This window comes from Mytilus trossulus, chromosome 10 (assembly GCF_036588685.1).
Source record: "Mytilus trossulus isolate FHL-02 chromosome 10, PNRI_Mtr1.1.1.hap1, whole genome shotgun sequence".
NCBI classification, from domain to species: Eukaryota; Metazoa; Mollusca; class Bivalvia; order Mytilida; family Mytilidae; genus Mytilus; species Mytilus trossulus.
This window is the reverse complement of record NC_086382.1, coordinates 46225452-46236587: the sequence shown is the minus strand read 5'-3', so window position 1 is coordinate 46236587 and position 11136 is coordinate 46225452. Positions and strand designations below refer to the sequence as shown.

Sequence of the window (11136 nt, the reverse complement as noted above, 5' to 3'; positions counted from 1 at the left end):
GTCTTTTCAACATCCTATCAACTATTTGGAAATACTTTTCAATCATTTTCTTATTTTCTTTAGCATCTTCTTCTATCTTTTTTCCCTTTTCGTCTTCTTTTTCTTGTTGTTATAGTCTTGTTCTCTAAGTACCATCCCCACTTCAGCGTTCTTAACTGAATTCTTACATCCAACTGCATCTTGAGTTGATTATCTAGCAATTTCTCACCATGTATCTTTGCATTTTCTATTTCTTTATCTTTCATTTAAGTTTCATCTCCATGGGTTTCATCTCTCTTGGTTTTATCTCCCTGAAGTTTATACCCATGGATTTCATCTTCCTGGGTATCATTTCCATGATTTTTATCTCTCTCGATATCATCTTCCTGGATTTCAACTCCTTTGGTTCCATATTCCTCGGTTTCATCTGACTTGAGTTTCATCTGTATGTGTTTCATCTCCCTGGGTTTTATCTTTTTTATGTTTATCTTCCTGGATATCATCTCTTAGGATTTCAGCTATTTTGATTTCATCTCCCTGAGTCTGGTACTGAGATGACTGTGTAAGTCAAATTCGAGATATAAGTCTAAAAATGAGGCAGAGGAAGCCATGTCTATTGTTTCTTTAATTTCTAGTTCTGGGGGATCTATTAATGGAACCCAATCAGAAAAGTTCGGATTGTTTATGGAAAGAACATAATCAATATATCTGAAAGTGAAATTAAATAAACTGGCTTCTTTGATCCTCTTGTTTTTGACAAGCGGCAGGGAATTCGGAATACCAAAGATAAAAGACTCTTAACTGTATATTGACAGAAACGAAGATTTGCTAAGAAGATTGCAGTCTTATGACTGAGGGTTCTGAACGTACAAAAAACGAAGGTATTTCTCTAAACTAGTCCTTTAATTTAACGTCCTCATTCTAACTTGATGGACGGACGTTGTTCCGAATCTATGCATCCCGTTCAGTCAAACGGACGCCCCACTTTGGCAAGCATTTAATTGCAGGTCGGAAAAGTGGTAAACATTTCTAGGAATATAATTGGTTTAAAACAACCGTATAGATACCGTATATATTCTATGTGGTTTTTTCCAAAAATAAACTGAAAAACCCGCTATTATTATGAAAAAATCAAAATGACAGGATATCGAACCTAAACCGGACAAATCTCTACTTTAATCGCGACTCTATTACTAATTTATATCACTTTTTGGGCTACCAACTTCAACTATATGATTGTCTTGTAAGTATATTAAAGCCTTGTGTGTTTGTTGTACTGATGCTTATCGTTAGTCCATTGATATACTTACAATAGATATTTTTTTTTATCCAAATTGCATACAGTGGACAGCGGACAACAAGTCGCACATAACACCATTCAAGGAAGGGTTTAGTTCCCATTGAAGGAATATTAAATTTACAAATGTTTCAGGCATATTTTTTAATAAATTCCATTAGTGATAAAAAAAAAAAACTTTTTTTAGTGAATTTGCTAATTTAATAAACTTGAGCTCGTAAAGAACATAATTGAATATAATTTGATTAGTCTATTTTACCTCCTGGTGGAGATTTATTTCCCCGAGGGTATCACAAGCTCAGTAGCACTTCTGTGTTGACTAGAGTTATTGATATGTTTATAAATACAAATTATCTGTTAACAAAACTGTTTCTACCTCAGGAATAGATTACCTTAGCTGTATTTGGCAAAACTTTTAGGAATTTGTGGTCCTCACTGCTCTTCAAATTCATACTTTATTTGGCCTTTTAAACATTTTTTTATTTAAGCGTCACTATAGTGTCTTAAGTCGACAGATTGAGAAAGAGGTGCTTTGAAGAAATAAAATCTCGGTAAATGAATAGGCTGACGTCAAGGCAATGGTTTAAACGTAAACGACCTTTATCTAAATATATTAATTGTTTCTAATGTGCGATATTTTTTTTATTGTTCATTGTAAGCGGAACTCAATTATTTTTCCGTAATACTCTTTATCTGAACAAAGGTCGCCGAGAAAGAACGTTACGCTAAAAACGAACGAAAGTATGGATTACCAAAGTAAAGTGGGATGATTTTTTTTCTCCTTTTGGATCTGATCGATGCAAAAGATCTAAACTCACAACAAACTTATTTTCCTGAAGATACTTGATTGAGTTTAGAAACAAATAGCATGCAGGCACTGTTATTCCTATTTATTTTGTCTATAATAACCAATAATAATACCCTGTTTGAATCAGACCTCTGAATGTGAATAGATTAATTGTAAATAATTGGTTCGAGAAAAACTCTTGCTGTATCATTTCAACAAGCTTAGAAGGTCAAAACATTGTCGATGACAGGTTTGATGAATGATGAATGCATTTAACTCGAGCCATGATATCATTCCAACAAGGTTTTCCTTTCATGATCACTTATAATAATAATGGATTTGCAAATTGCAACCACTTAAGAAAATGAATGACTTATATTACTATATATTTTATTCTAAACTGATGGAAATATTTGATCAACATTTTGTTTTTAAACAAAGTGCTATTTTAAATATTGCCATGTTAGCGTTGTCTGTTATATTTCAAACAACCTTAATAATTGTTTAGATAAAATCGTTGGTCTTAAAAAGTGGTATTAAATTGATTATATAATCGTCAAGACAAAGAAACTTCATAATATAATTATATAAAATGATACAGTGATTGAAATGGTTAATGTAGTTAAAACATGTAAAATTGACAGAGACGATAAACATTAACAATGATTAACAGATCAAAAATATGAGGGGTTTGATCACTATCAAAGTTTGCAGAAACTGAAAATTTCGAAAAAGTATAACAAAAATACCACACTTCAGTGTAAATTCATAAAGAGAACGTCTCTATAGGAACTGTTAAAATCGACCGTTATCAACCAACGGAAGAACTGAACTACAAAATAATATACCTCACTTTGTACAAGCATGTTTCGACAGAAATTTCGTGATTTTTTTTTTTATCTAGCTAAACCTGTCATTTGTATGACAGTTGGTTGTAGTTCCATTTTTTTGGTAAAATTATAATACTCTGGAAGATTTTTTTTCATTCGCGTTTTTGCATGTTAGAAATAAAGGCAACAGTAGTATACCGCTGTTCAAAACTCAAATCCATGGACAAAAAACAAAATCGGGGTAACAAACCAAAACCGAGCGAAACGCATTAAATATAAGAGGAGAACAACAACACAACACCGAAACGCAACACACAGAAACGGACCAAGCATCAGACAAAACACCACGAGAATAACAAATATAACATGAAAACCAAATACATGAATTTGGGATAGACAAGTACCGTGCCACGTCTTATCTCAATATCTCAAAAATAAGAGAAAACACAAACGACTCAACGTTAAAATGCAACACACAGAGAAACGAACAATAATATAACAATGACCATCTTCCTGACTTGGTACAGGACACTTTTAAAGGAAATAAAAGTGGTGGGTTGAACCTGGTTTTATGGCATGCCAAACCTCGCACTTTAATGGCAAAGTTAAATATAACATTGAAATGACAACATAATATTACAGGACTTCAATACAAATAAATAGGAGAACATATTAGACAAAGAAAAACATGATTAATAGATAACAAAAAGCATCAGGTTTAAAATTCAATACGCCAAAAACGCGCCTTGTCCACACAAGATTCACCAGTGACGCCCAGATATAAAAGATCGAAAGTGAAAAAAGTACAAAGTTGTACAGCACTGAAGATCAAAAGTTGAAAAGGTTTCGCCAAATACGGCATTGTTTTCCTGTCTCTTTCTTTTAACGAATAATTTCTAAAACTTCATCAAACAGATATATATATATAATATGCATTTGAATATATAAGTACGATACGTCTTGAATATATTTCCCAGTTGACACTATATTCCTGGGCTTGTGTTACCTTTCCTTATTTCCTTGGCCGGATGTTGCTGTTTACAAGGAAGCTATAGAAATAATGGGTCCAAGTGGTTTAGTTGAAATCGTCCCTTCGAAAGTTTTACGAGAGTGTTGACCTTTTTTGGATATATGAGTAAGATACAACTGTTGCAAATGACGTAACCACATACCTTTTACTTGTCTTTGATTGTGACATCGTCCGTAGCGCGGCTGGAAGCCTCTATTAGAGCTGGATCTGTCTACATGTCAGCAGCACACGCGATCGTCTAATTCGTATTTCTCATTTCTTTAGTTTTCTATTAATTGATTTCTAGACTTCTTTCGTCTTTTCGCCAGCTTCATTTCGAGTTATAAGTTTTGTATGTCACTATGTGTCTAGTTATGCATTCTCTTTTTTTTTAAACAATTGTATTTGGGCATACAGTTTAGTTGCATTATATTTTATTAATTGTGTTTCCTGTCGGCCTTTAAAACTTTATAAAATTATAAAATTAATTATATTCGGCGAAACGTATTTTTATATAAAAAAAATTACAAGACGGCATATGATGATCATTGTAATAATGTTTTGTCAAAGACAAAAATACGATAATGTAATAAACTAGAAGTCACCGTATGACCTTTGACCGTGAGCAAAACACAATAACTAAAATGATGCAATCAAAGGCTCTGGCATTACACAATGTTAAATAAATCAATTCAATTTTAGAGAAACAAAACGGCTTAATTTATACAAGAACATCAAGCGAAACACAAAAACAGACATCAACAAATGACAACCACGTGATAACAATTTCGCGGCTTGGGACAAGTTTACCACTCTGCAAGGTCATAAATACGAAAAACAGGAGACGTAGGTAGTAAGCTAACAATTAAACTATAATTTTTTACCCGTTTTTGATGTTTATATAGGTAGTGTTTTGAAATGTAATGTTTCTTTAGGGACTGTTACTTTGCTTTTGTTCTGTTTGGGGAACTCGTGTTATACATTTGAATTGTTTTTGCAGTGTTTTGTTGACGTGCGTTTCCCCTTGTTTTCTTTATGAAGTGCATTGGTGCTATCGATTTTTTTTAATATTGTTTTACCTCCTACTTATTTATTACTTCTAAAAAATGTTACCATTACTCTATTATCGTTATGCAACCATCAATCAATCAATCATTACCCTTTCTAGCATAATAGCATTAGTCTGTAGTATATGAATAAATACAAGTATGCTAGATGAATTTGCTTGATGTTGAATATTTCACTGAGAAATTTGTATGATGAAGAATATTTAAGCGTTGTTTAACTACTTGTCGTTGTGTCTTGTGCTGAAATTAAATGACTAGTTATTAAACCAGATTTCTTCTAATCAATTCCGTGGTTTATGGGGGAGGTAGAATTTATTCAATGTAAAAATTTAAACTTCTGTACACATTTCTTTTTCTTCTTTTTTGCACTTTGATAGTAAGTTCACTTGAATCAGCCTCCAAGCGGCCATTCTAAATTCTGGAAATATTATAAAATATAAAACTCCTTTCAGTCCAAAATTTATAGCGTAAATTTCACTCATCAAGCGAAGCCATCCTATTTCTTGTGGTGTAGCCGTATGGCCACCATTTAAAAGTATCAGCCTAGCTTTCAGTGCATCATGTGGAAGACAAATTAAAAGAATAAACAAAACAATAATAATGATTTTGAAAGTTATCATTCGTCTTGTAGTAAATAATTTAGGGTTAAATCCAATCAGATATTCAGGCTTTTGTTTAATACTCTGGTAATCGTTTGACTGTCGTCTGATTACAACAGACGCTGAACTAAATCCACGTATATCTCTTCTAGCTTTACTTGGACCGATAGCCCATTTGACTAAGGCAGAAACAATTAAAGATAATGTCACGAAAATTGGAACAATGAAAGAGAAAGCAGTATCGATTTTCCTCAGAACATTAATATCCTCTACGTTCTCGGGAATTACAATACACATTTTCATACCATTGTGCTCAATGACCGCACTTGTCCAAGTCAAATATAAATGACAGACTATTGCAAAGACTGATATGACAATTAAAGCACATTTAGTGCGGAATGGACTGCAATACTTTCTTGAATTATCCGGTCTGAATAGAACGTAGTTACGTTCGCATAATAACATAACTGTTATCCACCATTCCAGAAAATTGGTGAGAAATGACAGATAATAGAAAACTTGACATATTCCAGCAATTACATAGACATTGTAAACTCTTGCTGACGCCCACGGCACAATCTTAGCTAGTAAATACATGGAGTCAACCACTGAAAAGGCCATAAGATACACAAACGGCGTCACTTTTATCAATTCTGTTTTTGATATAATTATTCCAGATAAAACATTTAGAATAATTCCGACTGTAAATAAAGTAGGTAATCCATATTGCTCTAATTTTGATAAAAGGTGAAACAGAGGTTCATCCGGGATACTTGGAAAATCCTGATAGTAGTAAAAACTTTCGTTCGCACTTCCATTTAGTATGATCTGGCCTACAAATGTGAACAGTGAACTATTTTGCATCATCTATTTGCAGTGTTCTTCTGAAACGAAAGAAGAAAAAAAGATAAAACTAAATTTTTTTGGGTTTAACTTTTTTCAAGGATGTTCACTGCTTTTTGTTTGTCTTTTTTTCTTTTCTTTTTTTGTCAATACGTCAGAGATTTAAAATCTTGCATTATTCATTCATTTTTGTCAATGATTTTTCTACATTCAGTGTAAATTTAAAGTTTTCAAAAATTGAACTGTTGTCGAAATAAATTGAATCACTCATATGCATAGTCTTTTCGTGGGAAAAGTCAAATTGGAAGTGATAAAACATTTAGTTTCCTTTTACTTTTAAACGCGGTAAAAAATAGTTTATAACGGGTAGTTTGTTATGGGTTGCCATTTTTTCTTTAAAATGTCCTGTATCAAGTTAGGAATATTGCAGTTGTTATCTAATAGTTCGTTTCTATGTATGTTGCATTTTCATTTGTTTTTTGTTGCACTTCAGTGTCTGTTGTTTTGTTGTTTTCCTTTTATAGTTGATGTGTTTCTTTTGGTTTTAGTTTGTAACAAGGATTTGTTTTCTCTCAATCTTTTGATGACTTTTGAATAGCGGTATACTACTGTTCTCTTTATCAACCAAATCAAGCAGGGATGTTAACACGTTTCGTTTAATTTCTATAATGTGCCTCTAATGAATAGAACACTTTCAAGTTTGTCCGTCACCGCAAAAAAATCGTCACTTATGCACGCCCCTATGACGTCATTTACCAGATAGAGGGGATCGCCTGTATCCCTGCACTATAAACGTTCATTAAGCGTCGAAGTGATGGTCATTGTGCAAGTTAAACTAGAAATAGTATTTGTTCTGTAAATTCTTAATCACAATTCCCTAATGATAGCAGTTCTGAAAACAATTATGAGAATTCAAATTACCGAATAATATATAGTTTTCCAACCACTCGCACAACATTTGAACATAATTGACGACGCCCCGAAACGCACGAATGAATTTCACTAAAGCCAAAGTTTTTGACAGAAATGCATCAACTTCAAAAGTTGTTTATTATCGTATATTGTACATACAAAATTGTACGATGATGATTTCTATTCGCACGACACAATTTTCTGACATACTGGTCCATAGAAAAAGAACTAGAACAAACGTTTATGCAAGCCAGGAATATACAATACGTGATGTCATGAACATCCATTGCGTTTAAACCGATCACCAAAAAATTGCTACATGTATTAAAGGTCGTCTTTGCTTGTGGGAGATTCAATTTTAGTTTTATTGAAATTTCATGAAATAATAAACAGAAAACTTGTAGACACGTTTTGTCATCTAATCATGTAAAACAAAAACAAAAAAACTAGCGGATTAGTCCCTTGAGAACTAATTGCACACCATCTATAAGACCGTCCAGGACATAAGTGTTATACAACGTACGAAGCATGATTTTAAAATGGTCCAATAAAATTACATTTATAGAAATGTCATGAATTCTAAACTATAAGATATTTCTGTTCTTTTATCTCAGTTTGAGAAAATATTTTAATTAAAATCTAAAAAAAAAATCAAGTTTAACCGCATTTACACTTAAAAAGACACAATATAAAAAAAAGATGTGGTATGATTGCCGATGAGACAACTATCCACAAATGACAAAAATGACACAGACATTAACTACTTAGTATTATTTTGCTATAAATTGTAAATCATAAACCTTAATAGAAAAAGATGTCTGTGAAATTTAAAAAAGAAAAACAAAGATGTTCACACCTGATATCTTCGGATTTTAGAACTTTAAAAAGCTTAAACAGTAAAGGGAAATATAATTAAACAGTGAAAGGAAATTTAAATAACAGTAAAAAAAAATTAACCATTAGGGAAAACATATTTTTAACGTTTAACTAATGATTTAATCAGAATTCCTTTGCGAAAATAATTGGCTTTACAATGTCCGTTTTCTCTTACGACTGTCATAGACTAGAATCCCTTGTAATATTATTCATAGTTCTAGTTAGACAAATCAAATTATTACAGCTCATTGAATGTATAAAGGATGAGGTACGGAAGTATCAAACTTTACAAAGGACTTCGTAATGACATGTTCGACGTATTAATAAATAAATCACTAGAGTTTCCTGTGCCTGATTGTGTTTTTGTCCTTCAACAGATAATTTAATAATACCGAAAAAGATGTCTTCCATTAGTGTAAGGCTACTCTTTTTGTGTAAGAATCATTTTTTCTATTGAAATAGCTGTATAAAGTTACGTGCTTCGTAAGCATAATTACAGAGAACAATGAACTCATGCATTTTTAGTTATAATGTCTATGAATCAACGAGAATGACCCGAAAACGTGTCATTGAAATAGACCTACTATCAGTATAATTGTAAAAAAACCTCCGAAGAATATTAAAAACGGAAAGTCCTTAATCAAATGGCAAAAATAAATGATAAAACACATCAAACGAATGGACAACAAGTGTCATGTAACCTGACTTGGTACAGACATTTTAAAATGTAGAAAATGGTGGATTGGACCTGGTTATAAAGCGCTAAATCTCTAATTGTATGACAGTCGCATCAAATTCCCATCCTTTCATATTAGAATTTTTTTTTTTTTTTAATTATTTGTTTAACTGCTTTAAATCTTATATAATACATGTAAACCTGTAGTTCACAATAATTATTTTATTTGAATATGTTTCCCTGTTATATCGTGTGTTGTGTTTCATCTTAACAGTCAATCAAAAGAAGAGAAAAATTGGAAATGAGGAACTAATAGTTTATAAATCTTAATTCTTGAATAAATGCTGTATATCAATATAACATTCAGAATAGAAACAAGGAATCAGTTAAAGTAACAACCACCCGACTGATGAGAAGAGCAAGGCCTTTATGCATAAAAAATAAAACCACATTAACACACTCGCACAATACAACGGGTAAACAATAAAAATGTAAGTTGCAGATAATGTAAGTAATGAAAAGGTTAATTTGAGTGGAATAAAATTCAATAATTTGCTATTTCTTCACTATAAATGTATAGCGTTATTATAAACAGGAACTAGTTTAATTGGAGAAAGTTGTCATTTTGATATTGCCTTATATATCAAATAAATGATGTAACAAATTATTCATAATCTGAAAAAAAAATATCAACTCTTTTGCAAGATGATTATGAAGGTAAATCCAGAAATCACTTCGACAGCACGACATTTATTAAGTATAATTGGTCATCAGTGATCATTGTAATAAGGTAATTTTTTTAAGTCTTTGTAAAATATGACAATGCGCCGGTGTCTCTGACTCTGTCTTTTAGCGGCCTCTAATCTTTTGAAAAAGTTATTTGGTACTTATTTATAAGTCTATATATTGCAAAGACACGCACGCTCAAATGTATTTCTTGACATCGACATGATTGTTCGTTTTCTTAGATAAAACACGATTTACTTTATTACAAGACAAAATGTATACCATAACGAAAGGCGTTATAAAACGCTGCTGTAAAAAGGGCTACCATGTAAAAATACACATTATTTCGTGCCATCAAAGGGCAAACATCGTCAACCAGAAGGACCTCCATCAACAAATTAGTCAGAAAGACCGATACCTTTTCATATTAGAATGCGAAAGAACACATACAAGGTAGAACCTAATGACTTGATTCTAAAACACTACTGTTACAGGGGGTTCAAAGATACAAATGGAAATGAGATTGTATTGGATGCCTAAATAGCTAATTACTTTCATTTGAAACTTGACAGTATAAGGAAAAAAGTAGCAACAATTGTTTATTCTCTTTCAGATAGGCATATACACACTCGCAGGAAATTTGGAATTACCTTGTAACATAATGAATACTCTCTGTGGTGAACCTTGTAACATAATGAATACTCTCTGTGGTGAATAATTTTAAAAATAATATCATGTAAGGATAACTGTTTTTAGTATGTGCGTATATTGCAAGGTCTTCATGGACGTCAGACAGTTTTCAGTTGACATTGACCTCATTTCACGTATCAGTGAACAAGGTTGCGTTTTCGTGGTCAAGTTCATTACACAGATGCTTATATAAATGAAATGATTGTACAAAATATACACCTTCAAATCGCAGGTGTCATCTGATCATGACGTCATTTTCATGGTACACTCAGTGTTCAAAGTTAACTTTTGTGTTTTTGATCTTTTTTCTCACATACTGTAAACATTCATTTATAATATTTTGGTGTATGGAATGGTTTAAGGTGTACAAGTATGTTTTGGAGTAATCATCTGACTTTGACCTCATTTTCATGAATCATTGTTTAATGATATTCTTTTCTTGCTTAGTCTGTTTTTAAGATATTATAAGAATTAGGTGAACTATGTTGGGTTTAAGGAATGATTATTAGGTGTGGATGACTGAAAAACAGCCAACGATAAATCTTACGGGGTGATTAATGATTATAAATTATGATACAGTACACTGCAAAACATAATATTTAACAAGTCTTAAAACATCACTAAAAAAAACTAGTATCTCAATTGTTTGTAAAACAATTGAAAGGTCTATACTGTAAAAGTGATGTTTTCGTTATGTACTTTGTACGACCTTTCGTTTGATATACGACAAGCATACCTTTTCAAACTTTTCGCTTTTAACACTAAATGCGCCTACATTGTTGAGATCGGAAGTATGATATATGAAACATAGAGTAGATGAGCTTTCATTTGATATGCGACAACGC

General features: G+C 32.0%; 1 protein-coding gene across 1 annotated transcript; it reads right to left on the bottom strand.

Moving 5' to 3' along the window:
• Positions 1-5046: 5046 nt before the first annotated feature.
• LOC134687939 (uncharacterized) lies at positions 5047-6432 on the bottom strand. Its single transcript, XM_063548401.1, has 2 exons — positions 5356-6432; positions 5047-5085 (listed from the first exon to the last, which is right to left on the bottom strand). Exons 1-2 carry the CDS (start codon positions 6430-6432, stop codon positions 5047-5049), a joined length of 1116 nt encoding a protein of 371 aa, XP_063404471.1.
• Between the last annotated feature and the right edge of the window lie 4704 nt (positions 6433-11136).

What these genes read in the sequence shown, in the direction of transcription:
- LOC134687939 (XM_063548401.1), bottom strand. Translation starts at nt 6,432, where the DNA reads ATGCAAAATAGTTCACTGTTCACATTTGTAGGCCAGATCATACTAAAT. An exon ending in CCGCTTGGAGGCTGATTCAA is followed by an intron (nt 5,086 to 5,355) that starts GTGAACTTACTA and finishes CATATACTACAG; the next exon opens with ACTAATGCTATTATGCTAGA.